The following is a 25,859-nucleotide window of genomic DNA, read 5'->3' as shown; positions in this document are numbered from 1 at the left end:
TGGCTCTTTACAGGAAAAGTATGCTGACACCTGCTTTAAAATAAATATCATGATAAAGTTCAGTTGAGGGTACAATCCTTTTGAGATGAAATGTGATACAAGATCTTCAATAATAAGACTTTTTTTTTAAAGTCAGTTTCTGTTTATGAAATAGTGGATCAAACTTCTAAACAGAATAACAAAATTTTCCAACTTGATATAAACTTTGAAGTATCTGCTTACTACAAGAAGGTCTTGATGTTCTCTGCTTTCAACTCATCCAAAAACGCTTTCTTTACATTATGCTGTGGAATGTTAGTAGCTTCACTGGAGGACTTTATAAACCATCCGAAGAGGAAGCCGAGGACGAAGAGGCCGGCGCACAGCACCAGGGCCACCGTGCACAGTCGGCGCGGACGGGGCCAGGCCACCGAGGCCGAGTCGGTTTCGTGAAGCGGGTTCCACATCTTGGCGCGCGGCGGCGGGGCCTCCGGGGACCGTGCGGCGGCCCCGCTGCAGCCTCGTGGGCGGCCTGGGCTCCAGTTTTATCCATCTCATTAGAACTGATTCAAATGTATTCTTTTTAATGGCTGAGTAATATTCCATTGTGTATATGTACCACACATACTTTAGTGGTTGTTGCTTAGACGCTCAGTCATGTCTGACTCTCTGTGACCCCATGGACTGCAGCATGCCAGGCTCCTCTGTCCTTCACCATCTCTGGGAGTTTGCTCAAACTCATGTTCATTGAATTGGTGATGCCATCCAACCATCTCAGACTTGCTTTTATTGTAAAGTGCCAACAGCCACATAATACTGGTCTGTTAAAGCACAGGCTATTTGGAGTATAGCTGGCATGTAAGTCAATGATCCTATAGGAACTTGAGAGCAAACACTGAGGCACATTTGGGCATCGCAGGCAACAGAGGTGGGAGCTGTCGGGTTCTGAGGAAGCAGAGGAGCTGCTGTTCTCTGCTACTCCTTTGTGGGCCACAGTCTCTCCTCTCCCCTCCGTCCATTAGCGACCACCCCCGGCCCCCAACTCCCTCCTGATGCTAGCTCCCTCTTTGGCTTACGTGGTGAAGCCTGCCATGGCCTCACCTCCTCTGTGGCCCCCTACCTAACCCCTGGTTTTTTTTTTTTAGCTCAGGTTATTGGGAAAGAGAGTCTGTGGCCTAGTTCCTCTCCCTACATCATAATGAGAGGGTAACAGGCAGGACGACCAGGGGTCTCCAAACAGAGGAAATAGGCTGCAAGTGTCAGACATTTTTTTATCTCTCCCTTAAACAGGCAGGAGGGAACAAAATCTCTATGGAAATATTTTTCTCTTAAGCTATGTTAATGAAACTATTTATTTGCTTTGGAATTTGCCTTTCTTCAAAACAGTTCCACCTAAGACTAACTTTTTTTTCTTTTCTCAAACCTTGGGCTGATAATAGCTCAACAAACCAGCATTCATATCAATTGATTTATGACTGGGGGATGACACACCTCATGCCATCCTAGCTCAAAAATGCATATTGTGGGAGAGGGGCCTGGTGAAACCCTCAGCCTTGAGGCGTCTCTCTCATCTGATTAATAGCTTCCTAACAGACATAAAGCAGCTTGCTAAAACTAGCGAGGGGGGCACTCTCCATCCCCCTTCTGATGTCTGTGTCAGAAGCTTTCTCTGTCGCTTTTCATACTTTAATAAAACTCTGCTACACAAAAAGCTCTTGAGTAGTGATCAAGCCTGGTCCCTGGTCCCGAAGCTAAATCTTCTTCAGAGATCATGAATCCAACATCAGTAAGCTATCAATATCACACCAGAGTCATGGAGAGTACGTAAACTGGTGGCTTTAAGCTAGGCACCCACTCTGCCGGAGCAGAGGAGGGGCCTATGACGAGGGGTGACATGTCCCACGAGGCCAGCGAGGCAGGTGTCCTTACAGGTGCTATGGGTGTGGGAGTCTTTCCCAGGAAGAGCCCTCTCAGTATATTCACCTCATATGCTCACCCATGCACCACGATGAACACACAACCATATTTCACCCATCGTGATGCTCCCTTCAGGCTGAAGAAAGTGTGGGTGAGGGACTTACACTCCTGCCCTGTGAGTGTCTAAGGACCCCCAACCCGTCACCCATTGCATGTCTGGCCAAAACCGCAGGCTGAGCTGAGTCCCGCCGCCGCACACGTGACAGCCCACCCTGACTGGAGCCCATGAAGGATTCATTCTGGTCCTTGTTGCCAGTTCCTGACCTGTGCATAGTTCTGCATGGAGCTTGTATTATTTTCTGTTTTTGCTGTAACAAATTATCACTGTCTTAGCGGCTTAAAACAATACAAATGTATTATCTTCTTTTTTAAAAAAATTAATTAATTTATTTAGCTGCTCCAGGTTTTAGTTGAGGCATGCAGGATCTTTAGTTGTGGCCCGTGGGATCTAGATCCCTGACCAGGGATTGGATCCAGGCTCCCTGTATTGGGAGCTCAGACTTTTAGTCACTGGACCACAGGGAGGTCCCCAAATGTATTATTTTACAATTCTGAGATTTTGAAGTCTAACACAGCTCTCAGTGGGTCAAAATCAAGGTATTAGCAGGATTCCATTCCTTTCTGAAGACTCTAGAGGGGAATCCATCTCCTTGTTCTTTCCAGCTTCTGGAAGCTGCCCTCACTCACTGGCTTGTGCCCCCTTCCTCCACCTTCAAAGTCAGTAAAAGAGGTCAAATCCTTCTTACATCACTCTCTCTCTCTGCCACTCTCTCCCACTTTTAAGCACCCTTGTGATTATATTAGGCCCACTAGGATAATTCATAATACACTCCAAATTTTAAGGTCAGCAAATTGGCAGCCTTAATTCCATCAACCTTAATTATCCTTTGCTATACAATATAGCATAGTCACAGCTTCCTGGGATGGGAAAGTGCACATCTTTGAGGGGGGAGCATTATTCTGCCTGACACAGAGGTCAACTAACATTTCATTGGGTGCATGCATATGTAGTCACTCAGTCATGTCTGACTCTTTGGGACTCTATGGACCATAGCCCCCCAGGCGCCAACATTTCATAAGGTCCTTTTATATATAAGAAACAGTACTTTGGGCCTCACTGTGCCCCCAAAGTAAGTCAAAATTGAGCAGAGAGGCTATGGACCACTAGATGATATAAACAATACAGAAATATATATACCTTTCCTTCCACAACACACATGCACATACTCGCATGCACAAACACACACACACACACACACATACGAAGCCAGGAATCAGGAATTCAATATACAACTTATCCAGAGCTTAGGGAGGGAAAGTAAAGACCAGCCTTAAGGAGACTGTGTTACCTGGATTATGTGACCTGGAACTTGGTGACTTTAAAAAAATGAGTTTCGGTAGAGCAATTTTGAAGGTAATAAATGGAACGGAGATAGGGATTGAAAAGGAGGCAAGAAAAACCAAGGTCTGGTGGGTAACACTTACAGTCCAGAAGTTTACCAGACTAAGAAAGAAACAGGGCTGTAGCAAGATTCTCTTTGTCCCAATTGTTCCTTTCGACCTTTCCAAGATCACGGCCCCACGACACATGTGACCTGGGAAGGCCACGGGAGGACAGGCTCACTGGAACCGAAGCATGGCAGCGGAAGGCAGCACCCGGCTGCAGGAGCGTCAGGTGACCTCTGACCCTCCCACATGGTAAGGTACCCGATGCTTGCCTTAATCGCTTCTGCAGCAAGGCCCTAAGTTGTGCAGGCATGTGTTAGGGTCCCGTCAGCTGACAGCTGCTCAAAATGAAGAGAATTTAAAGAAGGGACTATTCACAGACAGGAGAGTTAAGGGAACTGAGAAGCACAGAGAAGAACCAAGGGACATAGTGGAGACGCATTAAATCCACAAGCCTCAAAGGGCAATGGGAGGGGGCTGTTACCGTAACCCAATGAGAGCTGCAGCCACGGCAGAGGGTCGGCTTGATGGGAGCCGAGCTGCTGGGCTGGGCCACGGGCAGAGAACAAATATCTCCACCACTTCCCCTTCTCATCCTCTAATCTGCTGCTGGTGCCACCCACTGACCAGTATCATGAGAAGCCAGAGAATAAGATAACACTCAGCGGACACAGCCTATAGACGTTTTCATCGGAACTCAGACTTTGAGGGCACAGAATGGGAGGGAAGGGTGGAGCCAGCAAAATGGAAACAGTGGAAGATTTTATTTTCTTGGGATCCAAAATCACTGCAGACGGTGACTGTTCAGTTCAGTCGCTCAGTCGTGTCCGACTCTTTGCGACCCCACGAACTGCAGCACGCCAGGCCTCCCTGTCCATCACCAACTCCCGGAGGTTACTCAAACTCATGTCCATTGAGTCGGTGATGCCATCCAGCCATCTCATCCTCTGTCGTCCCCTTCTCCTCCTGCCCCCAATCCCTCCCAGCATCAGGGTCCTTTCCAATGAGTCAATTCTTCCCATCAGGTGGCCAAAGTATTGGAGATTTAGCTTCAGCATCAGTCCTTCCAATGAATATTCACGAATGATTTCCTTCAGGATTGACTGGTTGATCTTCTTGCCATCCAAGGGACTCTCAAGAGTATTTTCCAACACCACAGTTCAAAAGCATCAATTCTTTGGTGCTCAGCTTTCTTTTTAGTCCAACTTTCATATCCATACATGACTACTGGAAAAACCATAGCTTTGACTAGACAGACCTTTGTTGGCAAAGTAATGTCTCTGCTTTTTAATATGCTGTCTAGGTTGGTCATAACTTTCCTTCCAAGGAGCAAGCATCTTTTAATTTCATGGCTGTAATCACCATCTGCAGTGATTTTGGAGCCCCCAAAAATAAAGTCTGACACTGTTTCCACTGTCTCCCCATCTATTTGCCATGAAGTGATGGGACCAGATGCCATGATCTTAGCTTTCTGAATGTTGAGTTTTAAGCCAACTTTTTCACTCTCCTCTTTCGCTTTCATCAAGATGCTCTTTAGTTCTTCACTTTCTGCCATAAGAGTGCTGTCATCTGCATATCTGAGGTTATTGATATTTCTCCCGGCAATCTTGATTCCAGCTTGTGCTTCATCCAGTCCAGCATTTCCCACGAGGTACTCCGCATATAAGTTAAATAAGCAGGGTTACAATATACAGCCTTGACATACTCCTTTCCCTATTTGGAACCAGCAGGTTATTCCATGTCCGGTTGTAACTGTTGCTTCTTGACCTGTATACTGATTTCTCAGGAGACAGGAAAGGTGATTTGGTATTCCAGTTTCTTTAAGAATTTTTCAGTTTGTTGTGATCCACACAATCAAAGGCTTTAGCATAGTCAATGAAGCAGAAATAGATGTTTTTCTGGAATTCTCTTCACGGTTCACATACTGTTGAAATGGTGACTGTAGCCACAAAATTAAAAGATGCTTGCTCCTTGGAGGAAAAGATATGACAAACTTAGCATATTAAAAAGCAGAGACATCACTTTGCTGACAAAGGTCAAAGCTATGGTTTTTCCAGTAGTCATGTATGGATGTGAGAGTTGGACCATAAAGAAGGCTGAGCATCAAAGAATTGATACTTTCAAACTATGGAGCTGGAGAAGACTCTTGAGAGTCCCTTGGACAGCAAGGAGATCAAACCAGTCAATCCTAAAGGAAGTCAACCCTGAAAATTCATTGGAAGGACTGATGCTGAAGCTCCAATACTTTGGACACCTGATGGGAAGAGCAAACTCACAGGAAAAGACTCTGATGCTGGGAAAGATTGAAGGCAGGAGGAGAAGGAAGAGAGAGAATGAGATGGTTGGACAGCATCACCGACTCAATGGACATGAATGTGGGCAGACTCCAGGAGATTGTGAGTGACCAAGAGGCCTGAGGTGCTGCAGTCCAAGGGGTTGCAAAGAGTTGGACACAACTTAGTGACTGCTAAGTCGCTGTAACAACAACAGCTGATACACCCTATAGAAGTGGTCAGAAGCCAGCTTTGATGGCACAGAATGGGAGGGGAGGGTGAAGCCAACAAAATACCGGCCCCTACCCACCCTTGGGTTACTCCTATTTCCCATCACTCTAGAAATAAACAGATTTGGCCAAGCTCTTTGCGGGGATGGCACTGCAGAAAGTTTCCATCAGTGACAGTAGAACCCCGGGCTCCAGGAGAGCAGTGGCAGGAAGTTCCAAGAGCAAAGGGAAAGAAAGGCAACAGGAAGGGAGAAAAGGCAGCCTGGTGGAGGTAAGAGAGGAGCCTCGTGGAGGAAGCTCTCAGCTGTCAAATTATCCTCTGCAGAGCTCTGAGCCTTTCTTTAAAACTTGGTGTGCGGAGCCATTTACCCACCTTGAGCTCTTTCCACAGCCCCACATCTGTCGTTATTTTGGAGCTCACAGAGCCATCTATGCTGCTCTTGGGCCCATTCTCGGTGATATTAAAGCACTTTTTAATTGCCACATTTTCTGCTGCAGAGAAAGCCTAATCTGAAGGCAGCTTTAAAACCAACAGCAATCAGCAGAGATCCATCAATTAGCATTTGGTATTAAGCAAGGAGGAACATTTGCCAAGGCGCCAAGGGCCTTTCCACACCCAAACATTCTACCAGGTTCATTCTCTCCTTTTTGAATATTTGGAGCTCTTGACTCCAAATCAGTCCGTCCTGACTGACAGGTTTTCTTGGCGGCCAAAAGAATAACCAATTTTCTCCCATAACTCTTTTCTAACACAAAAGGTGCAGCTCCAACAAAGTTCTTAACTCTGGTACATACATTTTTTTTTAAGGGAAAACTATCTGCTTCAAACCACTCATTATAATTTATTATAACAACACTTCCCTGGAAGCAGGGTCTGTCTATAATTAACTGCTGAGGAGTAGGATGGAGCAACTGTTTACTGAGTTTCAATCGACTTGTTCAGAATTTGTCACCCCCTTGAAACTTAGCTCACAATCAGATTTAAATTCAAAATGTTAAGGAAGCACTGTCAACTTCACACTTTGTCAAGCGCTAAGAGAATATTTCTTAGTACTATCCTCTCTTTTTAAAGACTTTTCTTTAGATTATGCCATTTTCCTCTATTTGAGATAGAAAAAAATTTATCCTAAAATATTGATATACTTCTGTCCTTTCTGTGATGGTGAAATATGACAGTTGGACATGAGAGGTAGTTTCCAAATGCTTTGGTAGTTTCCAAATGGCCACTCCTGCTGGGTTGTGAGAATTTCGATATGTGTAGCTTTACTGGCATTTCTTCAACTGAACATCATAACAAAAAGAACTCTTCTTCATTTTTGTCCCATTGTCCCTGTCCTGAGACTTGTACAGATTCTCAGTTTCCTTCTCTATAAAGTGGGGATGATTAACATATAGTCTACAAAGTTGTTGAGAAGGTTGAATGTAAGCTAAGTGTTTGGCACAGAATTTTGCCTCCAGTAAGCATCTCTTCTATTCTTTGCTAGCCAGGAAAACATGGCAATGACTGAAAAGGATGAGAGAGTATTTTTGCTCATGACCAATCTGAGTCCATGATCAAAATGGTCTGCAAATGAAGTCTCTCACTGAGCCAGGCTTCTGAAATCCTTGATCCTTAAATTCACAACACAGTCACCAGAACTAAATGGTTCTAAATTATGAGTTTCCAGTAGCTAGGGAGACAAACACTTCTCTCAATCACCTCCTATGTAGCTGTTTGTGATTTTCCAAGCATTTGGCACTGTGGACTAAGGTTTTCTTCTAAATGAAGTAAGAGAGTTGGCTCCTAGTCTTCTCTGGTATAAATTCATGGGACTATTCATAAAGTTTGGATCATTCTTGGCAAGGAAAGTTATTCATAATGATATGTTTCATCTATAGTTACTGAGATGTCACTTTGGGCAGCTCATAAAGTTGTTACAGATGAGTTTGAATTTGGTGACATCAAACTATTAGAAGGCCAGCAACAAACATTTCGGATGCATTTCCTTTTTCGGCAGAATGGAATTAATTACTTTGTGAAGATAAAAGCAATGTGTGGTTATTGCAAAACACTGAAAACAAGATAAGTATCATGCAATAATGAGTTAACTCAGCAGGGGACTTTCATGGTGGTTCAACTGCTAAGACTCTGAGATCCCAATGTAGGGGACCCAAGTTCAATCCCTGGGCAGAGAACTAGATTCCGCACACCACAACTGAGTCCACTTGCTGCAACTAAAGATCCCAGCACAGCCAAATTAATTAATTAATTTTTAAAAAGAGTTAACTCAGCAGACTTGGGCTGCTCAAACCCACACATTCTCAAGCTCTTCAGCACTTGCCTTTGGCCCAGTTCTTAGAGTTGGTCTGTTGAGCCTCTGGAGTAGCCTGCCTGATAAGAGTGTCTTGGGCTGAAGCCTTGGGCCATACCAGATCATTTATGCTAACAATGTGATTATGGGATGTGGGGTCTGCATACCTATGTGTCCCATGACACCAAGACTCAGGGATCTTACCCAGTTATGAGCTTCCCTGGTTGGTAACACTGCACATGCATCTTATTTCTGGGAAAATTAAGCACTTTCTGTGTGACTTCACTGGGTGAGAATTCGAGGCTTGTCCTGGTTTTTCCTGGACTCCATCCTGTGCGCTTTTTCCCTTGGCTGATTTTAATATGTATCCTTTTGCTGTAATAAACTGTAACCATGAGTATAACTGCTTTTCTGAGCTCTGTGAATCCTATTAATGAATCATTTAACAATGTATGGTCTTGGGGATCCACAATGAAAATATTAAAAACTTCAAGTTTAAAATTGTAAATAGAGCCAGATATCCTACAGTGTGAAGTCAAGGGGACCTTAGGAAGCATTACTAAAACAAAGCTAGTGGAAGTCATGGAATTCCAGCTGAGCTATTTCAAATCCTGAAAGATGATGCTGTAAATGTGCTGCACTCAACATGCCAGAAAATTTGGAAAACTCAGCAATGGCCACAGGACTAGAAAAGGTCAGTTTTCATTCCAATCCCAAAAAAAGGCAATGCCAAAGAATGTTCAAACTATTGTACAATTTCATTCATCTCACATGCTAGCAAAGTAATGCTCAAAATCCTTCAAGCTAAGCTTCAGCAGTATGTGAACTGAGAACTTACATATGTACACGCTGGATTTAGAAAAGGCAGAGGAATCAGAGACCAAATTGCCTGCATCCACTGGATCATCAAAAAGGCAAGAGAGTTCCAGAAAAACATCTGTTTCATTGACTACACTAAAACCTTTGGTCATGTGGATCACAACAAACTGTGGAAATTCTTAAAGAAATTGGAATACCAGATCACCTTTCCTGTCTCCTGAGAAACCTGTATACCGGTCAAGAAGCAACAGTTAGAACCGAACATGGAATAACTGGCTGATTCAAAATTGGGAAAGGAGTACGTCAAAGCTGTATATTGTCACTCTGCTTATTTAACTTCTATGCAGAGTACATCATGCGAAACGCTGGGCTGGATGAAGCACAAGATGGAATCAAGATTGCCGGGAGAAATATCAATAACCTCAGGTATACAGATGATACCATTCTAATGGCAGAAAGCAAAGAGGAATTAAGAGACTCTTGATGATGGTGGAAGAGGACTGTGAAAAAGCTGGCTTAAAACTTACACTCAAAAACTAAGATCATGGCATCTGATCACATCATTTCATGGCAAATAGATGGGGAAACAATGGAAACAGTGACAGTCTTTATTTTCTTCGGCTCTAAAATCACTGCGTATGGTGACTGCAGCCACGAAATTAAAAGACGCTTGTTCCTTGGAAGGAAAGCTATGACGAACCTAGACAACATATTAAAAAGCGGAAATATCATTTTGCCAACAAAGCTCCATATAGTTAAAGCTATAGTTTTTCCAGGAGTCATGTACAGATGTGAGGTTTGGACCATAAAGAGGGATGAGTGACAAAGAATTGAAGCTTTTGAATTGTGGTGCTGGAGAAGACTCCTGAGAGTTCCTTGGATAACACGGAGATCAAACCAGTCAATCCTAAAGGAAATCAGTCCTGAATATTCATTGGAAGGACTGATGCTGAAGTTGAAGCTCCAATACTTTGACCACCTGATACAAAGAGTTGACTCATTTGAAAAGACCCTGATGCTGTGAAAGATTGAGGGCAGGAGAAGGGGGAAACAGAGGATGAGAGGGTAGGATGGCATCATCAACTCAATGGACATGAGTTTGAGCAAACTCTGGGAGATAATGAAGGACAGGAAAGCCTCGCATGCTGCAGACCATGGGGTCGCAAAGGTCAGACAACAGCAACTGAATGACAACAAAGTTAAAATAATTCATTGTCTTACTTCTTAAGATAATGTTTTCTTAAAAATATGTCTATATACTGTTAGTGGGAATGCAAATTGGTACAGCCACTATGGAGAACAGCATGGAGATGCCTTAAAAAACTGGAAATAGAACTGCCATATGACCCAGCAATCCCACTGCTGGGCATACATACTGAGGAAACCAGAATTGAAAGAGACACATGTATGCCAATGTTCATTGCAGCACTGCTTACAATAGCTAGGACATGGAAGTAACCTAGACGTCCATCAGTAGACAAATGGATAAGGAAGTTGTGCTACATATACACAATGGAATGTTACTCAACTATAAAACAGAACACATTTGAGGTCAGTTCTAATGAGGTGGATGAAACTGCAGCCTATTATACAGAGTGAAGTAAGTCAGAAAGAGAAAGGCCAATACAGTATATTAACACATATATATATGTAATTTAGAAAAATGGTAATGACGATCCTATGTGCAAGGCAGCAGAAGAGACACAGATGTAAAGAACAGACTTTTGGACTTTGTGGGAGAAGGCGAGGGTGGGATGATTTGAGAGAATAGCACTGAAACATGTATATTACCATATGTAAAACAGATGACCAGTGCAAGTTCAGTGCATGAAGCAGGGCACGCAAAGCTGGTGCTCTGGGGCAACCCAGAGGGACGGGGTGGGAGGGAGGTGGGAGGGGTGTTCAGGATGGGGGACACATGTGCACCCGTGGCTGATTCATGTTGATATATGATACAACCATCACAATATTGTAATTATCCTACAGTTAAAATAAATTAACTTAAAAAATAAAAAATTTTAAAAATATGTGTATATATGCATACTTTTTTCTATACATTCCAATATTTTGTTAATGGACAATGGATTATATTACATACTCTGTTTAGTAAACTTTTCTCACATAATACAGAATGGACACATTTCCTTTGCCCTTAAATATAGATATATTATTTGTACAGCATTCTGTTGTATAGAATTTATGGTTAAATTATTTAATTGATCATGCCTGACAGCCATTTGGGTTATCTTCCCTTATATTGGTATTATAAACAATGGTGCAGCAAACATCTTTGTGGATAACTTATTTGCAAGCTTTTCTCATTTGTAATACAAAGACCTGTGATACAAAGATTTAAGAATTATGGTGCGAATCACCTGAAGTGACTAATGAGATGTGTCAGAACAGGTCAAGATTTCAGACCTCTAACCGGAATATTCTTGATATCTAAAATGACTGGAATTAGACTAGAATCTGAAGAGATCCTCTTTCAATAAATTCACGGAAACCTGTGTCTACACCATTTTCAACTACATCCATATGAGCTCCTAGACCCTAAAATAGGCATTCTTTCTTGGTCCTGAGGACTTACTCTACTCTTTCCCAAAATAAGAATAGATATATATTTTCCTAACACCAAGCAGCAACAAGATCAAGAATATCTGACTCTGCAGGATATTTAACTGCTTGACACAATAAAACTTAACAATCTTTAGGTAAAGACAATATAGCCCAGAGGCTTTACAATGGCTCATTTACAATGCTCAGCATTCAGAAAAAATTACTAGAAAATGTGATCTATAATCAAGAGGGAAAACAGTAAGCAGACATATGAATGACTCAGATACTCATATTACCAAATAAGGATCTTAAAAATAACTACTATAAATATGTTAACAAATTAAGAGAAAAATATATACGATAGGTGAACAGATGGCAAATTCTAAAAGAGAAAGAGAAACTCTTAACAAGAACCAAATAATTCTTTATAGAATTTGAAAATGCAATATCTTAATAAAGAATTCATTGGAGAGTTTAGCTGAAGACTGGACACAGAAGAACTGATCAGTGAAACCAAAGATAGGTCAATACAAAGGATCCAAAATGAACTACATACAGACAATAATAATTATAAGAAGCAAGAACATCTGGGGACGCTATCAGTCCAATATATATGTATGGAGGCCCAGAAGAAGACAGAATGGGGAGGAAATATATTTAGAGATAGTAAATGAGATTTTTCAAAAACTAATGAAATATGTCAATCTACATATGAGAATCTAAATGAATCCCAAACAGGATGAGGCACATTATAGTCAAACTTCAGAAAACCAAACAGAAAGATAAACATCTTAAAACAGTCAATGTGGGGAGGGGGGCATATTACATTCAGGGGAACAATATCAATAATGACCAACTTCTCATCAGAAGCTATTGAAACCACTAGACAGTAGAACATTTTCAAAGTGCTAAAAGAAAATATTAGTTGATTTAAAACACTATACCCAGTTAAAATATCCTTCAAAAATGAAAATAAATCAGAGACATCTGTGTGTGTGTGTGTGTGTTTAGTCACTAAGTCGTGTCCAACTCTTTGTGACCCCATGAACTGTATCCCATCAGGGTCCTCTGTCCATGGGATTTTCCAGGCAAGAATTCTGGAGTGGGTTGGCATTTCCTCCTCCAGAGGATCTACCCAACTCAGGGATTGAACTTGCATCTCCTGCATTAGCAGGCAGATTCTTTACCACTGAGTCACCTGGGAAACCCACAGACATTTCGAGGCAAAACTAAAATTTATCCCAACAGAACTGCGCTGTAAAAAAAAAAAAAAAAGAAGCTAAAAGGAAATGATCCTATAAAGACCTAGACCTGTAAGAAGTAGTCCTGGAAATGGTAAAGATACGGGTAAACATAAAAGACTATTTTAAGTGTTTCTCTTTTAAAAACAAAGGAAGACAAGCTTATTCTAAAATGTATATGGAAAAGGAAAGGGCCTAGAAGAACCAGAACAGTTTTGACAAGAAGAATACAGTGGGAGGAATTTTTAAACTTACTATATAGCTACAGTAACCAAGACAGTGTGGTACTGCTAGAGGAATGAACACAGAGATTGATGACACAGAATAAAGAACCCAGAAATAGACTTGTACAAACATGCCCAACATTTTCTGACAGAAGTTGAAGTGCAATTCAATGGAAGAAGGATAGTCTAGTCAGCAAATGCTGCTGGAGCAAATGGCAAAACAAAACAAAAAAATCCTGATCTAAACCTCACACCTAATTACTCATAATGAGCCATAGGCTTAAATGTAAAACTGCAAGATTTTTGGAAGAAAACACAGGAGAAACTCTTTGGAACCTAGTGCTAAATTCAGCATCACTAGTGATTAGTCATGATATCAAAAGTATAATTCCTAAAAGAACATATTAATAAATAAACCTTCATCAAAACTAAAAACTTTTTTGCTCTATGAAAGACCATGAAAAGTGAAAGCTGCTCAGTCGTGTCTGACTCTTTGCAACTCCGTGATATATACAGTCCATGGAATTCTCTAGGTCGGAATACTGGAGTGGGTAGTCTTCCCTTCTCCAGAGGATCTTCCCAACCCAGGGATCAAACCCAGGTCTCCCACATTGCAGGTGAATTCTTTACAAGCTGAGCCACAAGGGAAACCCAAGAATACTAGAGTGAGTAGCCTATCCCTTCTCCAGGAGATCTTCCTGACCCAGGAATTGAACCAGGGTGTCCTGCATTGCAGGTGGATTCTTTACCAACCAAGCTATAAGAGGATGACAAGACAAGCCCCAGACTGGAAGGAAATATTTGCAAACTATGTAAGGACTTGTATCTAGAACATACAAAAAACTCACAAGCCCAACAGTAATAAAGTAAACAATCCAATGAGAAGAATGAGCAAGAGACATTAACAAAAATTTCACTGAAAAGATTTATGGATGGAAAACAAACATTAAAAAGTTGTTTAACATCATTAGCCATTAGAGCAATGCAAATTAAAACCACAATGAAACATCATGACAAATTATTAGGATGACTAAAATAAAAATAATAAGTGCTGTGAGGTTGTGAAGAAACTGGATCTCTCATACATGGCTAGTGGGAATGTGAAATGGGACAATCTGGAAAACGGTTTGGCAATTTCTTATAAAACTAAATATATTCTTATTTTTTGACCCAATACTCACACACTTGGACATTTATTCCAGAGAAATGAAAATTTATGCCCACACAAAAATCAGTATATGAATGTTCCTAACAGTTTTATTCAAAACAGCCAAAATATGGAAATAGCCCAAAAGTCCTTCAGTGGGTATATAGAGAAACAAACTCTGGTGAAATGAAATACTACTCAGCAATAAAAAGGAGTAGACTACTGATAAATGATGCATATTGCTTGGCTCTCAAAGGCATCCTTCTGAGTGGAAAAAGCCAATCTAAAAAGATTACATACTGTATGACCCCATTTATACAACATTCTCAAAATGTCAGTGTTACAGAGACAGAGAACAAATTAATGGTTGCCAGACGATAGAGAATGGAGAGGAGAAGTATGACTATAAAAGGAGTAACACAAGGGAGTTCCTTGGTATTGATGGAGCATTTTTATATCTTGATTATACAGTAACACAAATCTATACGTGTGGTAAAACTGCATAGAAACATACATACACATACATACACACTCATTATTGAAAACTGGTAAAATCTGAAGTAGGCAAAGTTAACAGTATGGCACCAATATCAACTTCCTGGTTTTGATACTGTGTACAGGTAATATGTTACTGCTGAAGGAATACGGGTCAAAGATACACAGGATTCTACTACTTCTGCAACTTCCTGTGAGTCTGTAACTATTTCAAAAGTGAAAGATATTGGAAAACTATTGACTATTTAAAGTAAAAGCAGTAACAATGTATGGAGGGGTTTATAACAAATATATAAATAAAATATACAACAAAAATAGCACTAAATAAGAAATAAAGTTAAATACAGTTGTAAGATTCTTACATTGTTTGTGTAGTGGTATGACTGAATTCAAGATCAATTGTCATAACTTAAGGCTTCATACTATAACCCCTTGAACAGGCACTAAATTAACTATCTGCCAAGAAGTACAGCTAAAATGCAAATAAAAGAGACAAAATGGAACATCAGAATGAACTTGATTAATTCAAGAGAAAGCATGAAACAAGAAACAAAGAACAGATGGGACAAATAGAAAATAGGAACAAAATGGTTAAACCAACCATATGAGTAATTATAGTAACTGTAAATGAACTAGACACTCCAATAGAAGATCATTTGTATTTTTTAATAAAACAGTCAAATATATTTTATAAGATTACACATTTAAATATAAGTAGACACAGGTTGAAGGATACACGCTACTCAAATGCTAATCAGAATAAAGTAGGTGCAGCTATGTTAATAACAAAGTGGACTTCAAGACAAGGATAATCACCAGTGAAAGAGGAATATTTCATAATGATAAAAGGATCAGTTTTACAGGACATGACAATCCTAAATATATGCACCCAACAACAAGTTTTCACATACAAATAGCTAAAACAAAAAATGACGGAACCAAACAAATTCTTCATCTTACTTGGGTATTCAACACTTCTCTCAGTAATCTTTAGGATAAGCAGATAGAAATATTAATAAGCATACAAAAATATGAAAAACACCATCCACAAAGCTTTCTTAATTGACATTTATAGAACACCCCACCTAACAACAGCAGAAAACATATTTTTTTCAAGTGCACATGGAATATTCACCGATACAGACTATTTATCGGCCCTTTAAACAAGTCAATAAATTTCAAGCATTGCAATCATACCAAATATGTTCTCTGACCACAATGGCATTAAACTGGAAGTCAATTTAAGAAAAAAATAAGTCTTCACCTCTACATCAGCAGAGTCTTCCTGTCTCAAATAATCTAGATAATATTGTCTCAGACCCTCATTCTCTATCTATGGAAATATGCTATCCTCTCCTGTGTTAGTCAGGGTCTCCAGAGAAAGAAAAACAGCAGGATGTGTATACATACATACATATATAGAGAGAGAGTTTTTTTTTTTAATTGGCTCATGTGTTTGTAGAGGCTTAATAAATTTCAAATCTGCAGGGTAGATGAGCAAACTGAAGACTGTAGAGCTGTCATTCAACTTCAAACGCAGTCTGCTCAGAGAATTCCTTCTAACTCAAAGGAAGTCAGTCTTTGTTCTAGCAAGTCTTCAAGGAATGGATGAGGCTGACTCACCCTAGGAAGGGTTACTGGTTTACTTGAAGTCCATGCATTTAAATGTTAATCTCATCCAACAAAGACTCTTTCACAGAAACATCTAGAATAATGTTTGACCAAATACCTGGTCACCGCTGCTTAGCCAAGTTGACACATAAACCCAACCACCCTGCCTCTCCCCACCAAGACTTCTTAAATTTATTGAATGATGAGCATGCCTCTCCAAACTAACATCTGTCCTAAATTAATTCAGTTTACAAATCATCAGGCCACCTCACATGTGCCATGAATGTGAAACCCAGCCCCTTCTGCCAAGTTCCAACAAAACCAAGAAACTAACAGAACCGCATTCAGAGGAGGCCTTTGTGGGTGTAACAGACATTAGTGAACACTGGGGGATACAGGCTTCTTCAGCCACGCTAGCAACTTCAGATTGCACAATAAAACCCCCACCATGCGACCCAATCTCTTCGCTCCGTCTTTTCCTGTTCTTCCCACCTTCAAAGAATTGTTCATTTCTAATACAAGGCAATCTAGATATTTCTACTGATTCCTTGATGTCTGCCAAACCACCTTCCATCCCAAGGTATTTTCCTAAATAAACGCATAGCCTGGGAAGAATTCCAGGACCAGCTGAAAACCACCATTTCATCTCAACCTTCTCAGCCACCTGGTTTCCCCTTCAGTTCATTTAAATATAGTCTCTCACTTTATTCCACTGCCCTCCAAATCAGTCAAGAGAAGGAAAAATGCTGAACCTATTACATTTAAAACCTAGTAAGTTCCTTTCAAAATAGGCGGCTTTATGAGCACCATAAGGCCAGCAAAGAAGTGAAGGAATAAACATGATTTGTACCGAGGACTTGGCGGGTGTGGAAGAAACACACCCAGTTGTGGGTGGGGGATTGACTCAGATCTGGCTGAAAGTCACTAATGGTGGGGCGGGGGGGGGGCGGGGCGGGGCAGGTGCACTGCAGAAATGTGACCCACAGACCCCAGTAGTAAAGGCAGGAATCACTCTCTGGACCCCGTGTCCCCAGCTCCAGCCTGTGCTGAGATGGTGAAGGCGCTTGCCTTTGATGCCTCCCACCTCCAGTTGGAGGGTCCTCTGTTGGAGCTTTTTCCCCTATTGAAATTCACCATCAGATTCCATTTCCGTCTCAAGTCCCTGCCATGTTGGAAAGGAATGTAATCAATGAAACCCAGCTGATGCCCGCAATGGTTTAATCTACCACCTTGGAGAAAAATACATTTAAGAAACAACTAAAAAAGCAATGTCTGTTGTCCACCGATGGGAACGCGGGTTTAACGGTGGGCTTTCCCACCAATGTGAGAGACATTACGGGAGAAACTTTCTTGAGGCCCTTCAAGCCTCAGTGTGGTCACCTGAGCTGGGTTGGGGGGCGCTGTGTATGAGGAGCAGAGAGCGGCCTCAAAACCCAGATCGAAGCAGGCCGTGCGCCCCAGGCAACCTGCACGCGGGACCCAACGCGGACTAGGGGTGAACGAAGCCCTGCACGGAGACTGATCGCCGACCGAGAAGGGGTCCGAGCGGGGGCTGCCCCCGGGCCACCCTGTAGAGCGCACACCCACCTTCCTTCCCGCTGCCGAGTCCCGCGCGGGCGGGGAGCAGGCTCTGCTGCGGACCTGCGTCCCTCCGGCTGCAACACAAGACACGAGGGGTCGGAGCAGCGCCCGGGTCCCGTGTTGTAGCCCGAGGTCTCACGCCGTGTCGTGGGGAGCCCGGCCGGCGGGCACCTGCCCCGCTTCCTCTTCCAGGTGGGCCGCCGAGAGTGCCTCTCGCTGGGCATGCAGACGAGCGCGCTGTAAAACACCAGAGGCTGCATCGAGATGGAGCGCTGGGACCGGGCCGTCCTCCGGGGACGTAGGGAAAAAACCCGTGGTCTCCGTGAAAGGCAGCCTGGAGCTGAGGCGTCCGGCTGCGTCCCACGAGCCCCGCGCTCCAGGTGCACATCCAGCTGATGGAAATGCTCCAGGGAGCAGACCGGCTCGCAAATATGTAGCTGTCCGCATGCCTTTTCCTTCCAAAAATGAATTACGGCTATTTACAAGCCACTAATTACAGTTTATTACAACAATACTTCCTAGGAAATGGGTTCTTACTCTAATACTATGATGAGAATTTTATAAATGCCAGACAAGTACAATGAATTGCCCTGAATTATAATAAATATCTGTGCTTTGGGAGTGAGGCAGTAAACACAACATTATTGCTATCCATTTTCAATGGGCCTATCGAGGATTTATTACTTATTTATGGCTTATTTTTATTCAAAAACTCCTACATATCATTTTTATGTGGATTCTTTGTGGTGAGTCATTTCCAGGTTTTCTTACAAAATAAAATGAGGTCTGTCCAGAATTCTTTAAAAAGGGCCCAAGTTCAATTTCCCCAAAGTTGACCTATTGAAATTTCTCCTCCAGACCCCCTGACAGCTAAACTCTTCGCGGAATCATGGATTGACAGGAGAATAAACTGAGGCAATGCTTATTCTACTCCTGCTCCAATAATGCAGACCATCAGCCTTGTTCAAGAAGGCAACAGGCTTTGAACACAGTTTAGACATAAGTAAAACTGCAGAAATTTGATAAGACATGGTTTTCTCTCGATGAAAAACAAGAATTCCACAGATTCACCAATTAGGAGGAAGAGAAATAACAATATTAGGTCCACATTTTACACGGAAACTTAAAACTGAATTGTTGTTTAGTCACTAAGTCATGTCCGACTCTGCAACGCCACGGACTGTAGCCCGCCAGGCTCCTCTGTCCCTGGGATTTCCCAAACAAGAATACTGGAGCAGATTGCCATTTCCTCCCCCAGGGAATCTTCCTGACCCAGGGATCGAACCTGGGTCTCCCACATTGGCAAGCGAATTCTTGCCCACTGAGCTACCTGGGAAGCCCTAAAATTGGATAGTTTTGAAGGGAAAAAAAAAATCCCTTTTCCTGCCTAAAGGACCTAAAAAATTCACAAGGGCTCTTTCAAGTGATCTGAATTCTCACCATTGTCTCTGAGTGTGTGTGCAGGGGCCTCGAAGGCACACATTCCCCAGATAAGTTTTTTCCCCAAACTCCTTTCACTTTTCTGTCCTGTATCTCCTGGAATCATTCACCTTTTAAGACTTTGCTCTGTTCTTGGGGCCCAGGACAGAACCTCTGAGAAAAGAGACCTGTCGGGGGCCCAGGCCTTGCCTGCTGCCGGCTACTGGGAGAAGCTCCCCCACCCCAGACAGTCCAGACACCCCGTGTCAGCCGTGTCCCCCAGCAGCCATGCTCGGGCTAAACTCAGAAGAAATGGAAATTCTATACACGATGATCTGGCTTTTGAAAACCAGCAGAAGTGAGTTTGCGTTAGAGTTCTGTTTTAAGAAAGTGAAGGTTTCCCAGCGCTTATCAGCATGTCTGACTGTGAGCATGTGTGGCAGCCTACGGCGTATTCTGAGAAACTAAGGGACATGGAGGCAGGCCGAGCCCTGAAGGGAAAGCCCCGTGGTGAGGCAGTGGCAAGGGGAGGTCAAATCCCAGCCCTGCCGGACAGCAGCAGGGGGTGAGCCCACTCTGCGTGGGCCCCAAGAAACAGACCTGGAGGCTGCAGCCACGCCCTGCCTGTTCGAAGGATGCTAGGAGAGCTGGTCCCCACGAACCAGCCGGCAAAAGTGTGGGCCAAGCAGAGGCAGAGCCTCAGTCCACAGGAGCCCCTGCGCCTGCCCCCTGGCACATCCTCCAGGTGCCCTGAGCCAGGCCTTCCACCCCCATGAGAAGCCTGTCTCACCCGGGGGCTCAGCTAGAACAGCAGAGGGGCAGGCCACCCTGGTGAGGGGAGATCGGGGACCACCACAGGAGATGGGCCCTGCTGGGCTGGAAGGTGAGTCCGGGCAGGGGGAGCAGGGGAGGTCTGAACGGTGGAGAGGGGCAATGTTGCAGGAAGGTGAAGACAAGAGCAGCCTCCTGTCTCCTCACTGCCTGGCCTTTCCGTCCCCACCCCACCCCTCACGGCCCTGGAGAGAACCATCGTCTCCTCCACGCCCCTGCTGAGATGGGGCTGCCTGGCTTGTCTGTGTCAACGAGAGGTCAGAGTGAAGACAGAACAGGAGTCATAAAAGCTGAGAGAAAAACTCTCAAAACCCCCAGAGCCCACCAGCAGGACGGGGGGGGGGGGGGACCCTCAGAGGATAAAGGAGAAAAGATGCTTGAGTTTGATCAAAGAGCAGCTGTAGCAGGTGGACACTGTTGTGAAAGAGTTAGTCACTCAGTCATGTCTGACTCTTTGCGACCTCATGAACTGTAGCCCACCAGACTCTTCTGTCGGTGGAATGTTCCAAGCAAGACTACTGGAGTGGATCGCCATTCCCTTCTCCAGGGGATCCTCCCAACCCAGGGATCAAACCTGGGTCTCCCGCACTGCAGGTGGGTTCTTTACCATCTGAGCCACCAGGGACGGGGAGACTATCGTAGGTGGAAGGTTAGGGGCCTCCTGAGGACAGTGAAGTCTGGAGTGGAGCAGGACTTGGGGAAACTCGAGCAGAGTTTATGTCCTGCAAGGGGGTCTTGGTGAAGTGCAGCTGGAGTTCAGGGCTGACACGGCTGCTCAGAGCACCCTGGCAGCTTCCCTCCAGGGTAGGGCTGGGATGGGTCAAGCAGGGCAGACTAAGGCCTGCAACAAGAGGGTGGTGGGCAGAACCCCACCCTGCCTGTGCCTCTGGGATGCAGGTCCCTGTGTATCTCCCGGCAGAGGAAGAGTTCAGAACAACCTGCCCAGGAGTGACGGAGGGGAAGTAGAAGGGGAAAGGGGGGCACCAGAGACCAGGGCACGTGAAGTGAGGGTCTGCAATGTCCTGGCTTCCCTGGAACATGGCTCCTGCCCACAGAGCGCCCCCAGCTGGTCACGCAGATGACATAGCATCGTGGACTCGGAGGCGCAGAAGTTCCCATCTGCAGGCTTGGCCCAGGGTCTGACTGACTTCAGGAAGAACCATAGAATCTTAAGGGAGGTGGTGAAGTAAGGGAAGGAAAGACAGGCCAAACAGCACTCCTGGAGTTCTAGAAATCTCTTGAGGACTGGCAAATAAGCAAGAGACGGTGGAGCTACTTGTAAAATGATGAAGTCGGAAATGTTAAAAATGGCCATCATTATGCAGGGACGTGGGCTGCGGCGGGAGCACGGTGAAACAAGGCCCATCCACCTTCCATTATCTGCAGGTTCTACTTGCACTCTATTTTCTTCTATTTATTTTTATACCCCTTTAAAATAAAGCCTCTACATTAAATAGTCACCTTTCATCCATTTGTAATTCTCTCCCTCTGGGGCACCATAAATTTCTTTTATATTATTATCATATTGGAGAACCTAATATATTTTCTCCCCTTGCCTCCAGAGCACAACTCACAGATGCTTCCAGAGCAGGACGAAGACCACACGAGTCTGCTTTATGGCATTTTATAGGATGGGCCCACTGGCGCCTGTTTTGGAAAGAATGCTAATGAGGAAAGAAAGACTGCACCTTGGCTTCTACCTCATTACTAGAGGAAGAAGCACAGCCGTTGAGAAGGGGTATTGAGCTAAAGTAAAAAAAGAAAAGAAGAAGGCTTTTGAATTCTACATTGTGATGCCCTTACTCTGGGACTTCAGACAAGTCACTTAACTTCCTAAACCTCAGTTTCCTTCTCTGCAAAATGGGGCTGTTAAACCTGTCCTGGCCTTTGCATGGGGTCATTTTTACAGGAGGAGTAGGATAGGATCATGTTTGTTACCCCTTAAATCTGAGTGAGCATTAACAATAAAACATTACATTGATGCAAGCCAGTAGTAGAATGATTAGTTAAGGAAATTATGTATTCTTATATATTCATTTTACAAACACTTCGTGAGCTTTTAAGGAAATGGCTACCTACCCCAGTATTCTTGCCTGGAGAGCTCCATGGACAGAGAAGCCTGGTGGGCTGCAGTCTGTGGGGTCACAAAGATTCGGACACGACTGAGAGGCTAACACACTCACTAGTGTGTGCCTGACCCTGTGCTAAGCACCGGCAGTAAGGTGGTGAACCGCGTACCTGTCCAGGCCATTGTGGTCAGGTTGTTATCTGTCTTTAGGGGACAGTAAAGAGGTTAAGAGTGTGGGCTGAGCCAGGGCCTGAGCTTTGGAGCCAGAATGTTCTGGGTTCAAATCCAGCTTACAAGCTGTGTAACCTGGGCAACATTACATAGTCCTTGTGAAAACAAGTTTCTCCATCTTTAAAATCAGGGTGATAGTGCCACATTCACTGGAAGGCCATGACGGGCAGGAGGTGAAATGGCAAAGAACTTGTGCCTGGCACAGAGACCAGGCTTCCCCAGGCCTCCCCATACTCCCGCCTCCCCTTTTCCCGATGCAGTACCTGCTGTTGCTGTCATATGCATCAGCGATGCTGTTTCACTCATGGTGACACGTTTAGACATCACGGCTTACTCCCCACAAAGGGGACCCTCAACGCTGTCCTTGCTGGTGGTCAGTCCAGATCCCACCCAGCAGGGGAACCTCTATTCCCTCCACCTCTGGAAGGAAGAACTTGCTGGTGAGGAAGACAAAGGAGAGGAAGAGGAGTTCGGAGAAGGGGAAGGTCATGGAGGCTGACAGCCACAGACATGACCTGGTTCCTGCACATAGTAGGGCTCAGCATACTCGGCCAAGTGAATGAACCAATAAAGGAATTGATTTGAGCTCGGTCTTTCATAGGAACCACGGTTATAAACATCTGCATTTGTTGTGCTCCTGCTGGGCGCGAGGCACAATCTTAGGGTCCTGACCAACTCTGGCAATAGGTTTGAGACTCACCGACAGGTGTGGGTTACCTTCTGGGGAGATTCAAGGCACATCTCATGAAACTACATAGGATCAGTTCAAAACTGCGAAATGTCAACCTGCAGATAAGATAAATTTAGTACATTAGTTCCAAAAGGTAATAGGGAAGAAACTTTTATATTCTGTTATAAATTAATTACTAAAGGGATATTGCCTATAAGTTTAAATTATACATAATGGCCCATCTCTGGGAAACCTGCCTCCCCAGGTAATGAGCATTAAGCTAAAATACCTTTGCTTAGCTCACAGTAAACAACCTAACCAGACCCACCTGTGAATGACTGCAGGGAGGAGGAAATTAACACACCTCTGGTAGCTGATGGGAGCCAGGAAATATTTGACTGTCCTCCCTCCCCTTTTAGTATAAACGAAGCCTGAATTCTAACTCAGGCAAGATGTTTTTGGGGGGACACAAGTCTATCATCTTCTTGGTTTGCTGGCTTTTCAAATAAAGTCTCTATTCCTTGCCCCAGCAATTTGTCTTTCCCTTTATTGGTCTGTCACGCGGGCAAGCAGTGCAAGGTTGGTCTCAGTAACAAAAACATTGAAGGTGGGGAAGCCGTTTGGGGCAGGAATGCCTTGGAAGCTGGGTTCCCTCCCGATGAAACCTGTACAGTCTTATCAAACATCTGCTTTCCCTATCTGCTGCCCATGACCAAAAATGAGGCCCACCTCCCTCCAGACTGACCTGACATGGTCATTCCAGACTCCCTGAAACTAAAGTTTCACTTCCCCTCTTCAGCCCTTCTACCTGGGCTCCTCTGATGGCGTCCTAGTGGGGTAGAGACTGCTCTCATACATTCTAATTGTCCCCACTAATACTACCTCTACCGGTCCCTCTTCTTCCCGAAGAATAAAGCTTAACTGCTTAGCCCGGCATTTTAAAAGTGCTTTACAATCTGGTCTCTGCCCATCTCCAGCTACTCCCCCATCAGGATTTCATTGTCCAGAGAAACTCACTGCCTCCTTACCGCCAACCCCCACAACTTTGCCCACACCGTGCCCTCCATGGGCATGCCTTTGCCCGTTCCTACCCTATGGCACTGCTCATCCTTCTGGGGCAGCTTGGGAGTGCCTTGTACAAACACATCCCCACGTCTCACCTCCTCAGTCGCTGAGATTGAACTCCATTTTTTCATGGCTAATTCTTTTTTTAATAGTTAATTCTTTTTTATCTTATTTATGTACTTATTTGGGGGTCTTCATTGCTGCCCATGGACTTTCCTCTAGCTGCAGCAGGCGGCGGGTACTCTCTGCTGCGTAGGTTTCTCACAGTGGTGGCTTCTCTCGTTGCAGAGCGTGGGCTGCAGAGCGTGGGCTCAGCAGTTGTGGCATACAGGCCAGCTCAGTTGCCCCTCGGCATGTGGGGACTTCCAGGACCAGGGATCGAACCTGTGTCCCCCGCATTGGCAGGCAGAGTTTAACCCCTGAACCACCAGGGAAGTCACCGAACTGCATCTTTGACACGTCTTTATATGGTAGGACTTTGGAACAATAAATCTTATTTTAAACTCCCAGGTTATAAATTCCATTAGATCAGGAACTGAATCATGTATGGCTTTGTGTACCCTGTGGTCCCTAATAAGGTATCTTGGACACTGAAGGCATGTAATAAATAGTTGTTGGACAAATTAATATTTAATCACTTCATAAAAGTTCCCCTATTTGTCATGGAAATGGTCTTCTTTCTTCCACAGTCACAAAACAATTCAATATCTCAGAAGCTTCTGCTGGTACCGTTTCCTCAAGCACAGTTATGAATAATATGTCTTAAAATGTTGGTGGAAGTGCCTAACGTGAAGATAAGAGGTCTGCTTTCCTGTTGGTGTTAATACTCAGCTGTAATTATCTGTCATAAGAGGCATGAAGAGGTGTGAAGATGAAAGCTTGAAAGGTCGATGTGCCACCTTGAAATCCTGAAAGGGGGAGCAATTATCAGCAGCCCTAAGAGCCCAGGGAGTGGGGGGCACAATTAATCGCGTGTGAGGCCATTTGTTCTGCATGTCATAGAATTCCATCTCCCTCCCCTGTCCCATCCCAACACACAAGCTCAAGCACAGGTGCCCACAGAGTCTGCCTTCTCCCTGCTGGGAAAGAGTCGCCCACGGATGCTCAGGTCTGCGGAAGACAGAAGTGTGCTTGTTCAAGGACCAGAACTCCAAAACACATGAGGGTCCAGGTGGGACCACCCAATCTTCCCAAGCGTGAGCCTCTCAACTTAACTCGACCTTCCATTCATCACTAAGGATCATGATCATGAACATCACTCAGTGTGCTGGGCAGTCGGACTGTGATTTTCTCAGAAGTTCCATGCCTTTTCCTCGCAATTGCGAAAATATTTCGTTTCTGTATCTGCTTTTTGTAATTTTCCAATCTCCCCATGATTGTCACAGTCTCTGTGGTCATTTCACGAGGGGACAGCCTGCAGAAATAACCCTTGTATTTGCTAAGGCCAGGAAACAAGCTGACCAAGCTGGTCAAGGATATGCCTGAGCACGGAAGTGTGCTGTTAAGAAGATTTAAGAACTAATGGTCCCTGTTATATTTATCCCAGAGGATCTCAGGCCTTTTCCGACGTGCACCCTGGCTCCCTAGGAAGCTCAAGTTGTAAGCAAAGGAGCCCCAGTTCTGAAAAAAATGGGGTATCTGTAGCAGTGTGTGTATAATCGCCACTTCGTAATCAACCAGTTAGTTTCAACACAGCAGCATC

At 44.0% G+C, this 25,859-nt stretch overlaps 1 protein-coding gene across 1 annotated transcript in view; it reads right to left on the bottom strand.

Moving 5' to 3' along the window:
- Window positions 1-17,415: 17,415 nt before the first annotated feature.
- LOC122684741 overlaps window positions 17,416-25,859 on the bottom strand; it is a 48,616-nt gene continuing 40,172 nt past the window's right edge. The window contains exons 4-5 of the mRNA XM_043889051.1: window positions 23,140-23,208; window positions 17,416-18,110 (exon numbers count right to left, since the gene is read on the bottom strand). Of these exons, the coding sequence (XP_043744986.1) occupies window positions 17,669-18,110; window positions 23,140-23,208 (511 nt within the window). The 3' untranslated portion in view covers window positions 17,416-17,668. The remainder of the gene's footprint in view (window positions 18,111-23,139; window positions 23,209-25,859) is intronic.

This window comes from Cervus elaphus, chromosome 27 (assembly GCF_910594005.1).
Source record: "Cervus elaphus chromosome 27, mCerEla1.1, whole genome shotgun sequence".
In the NCBI taxonomy this organism is placed as follows: Eukaryota; Metazoa; Chordata; class Mammalia; order Artiodactyla; family Cervidae; genus Cervus; species Cervus elaphus.
The sequence above is the reverse complement of the archived record's forward strand: the minus strand, read 5'-3'. Positions and strand labels throughout refer to the sequence as shown.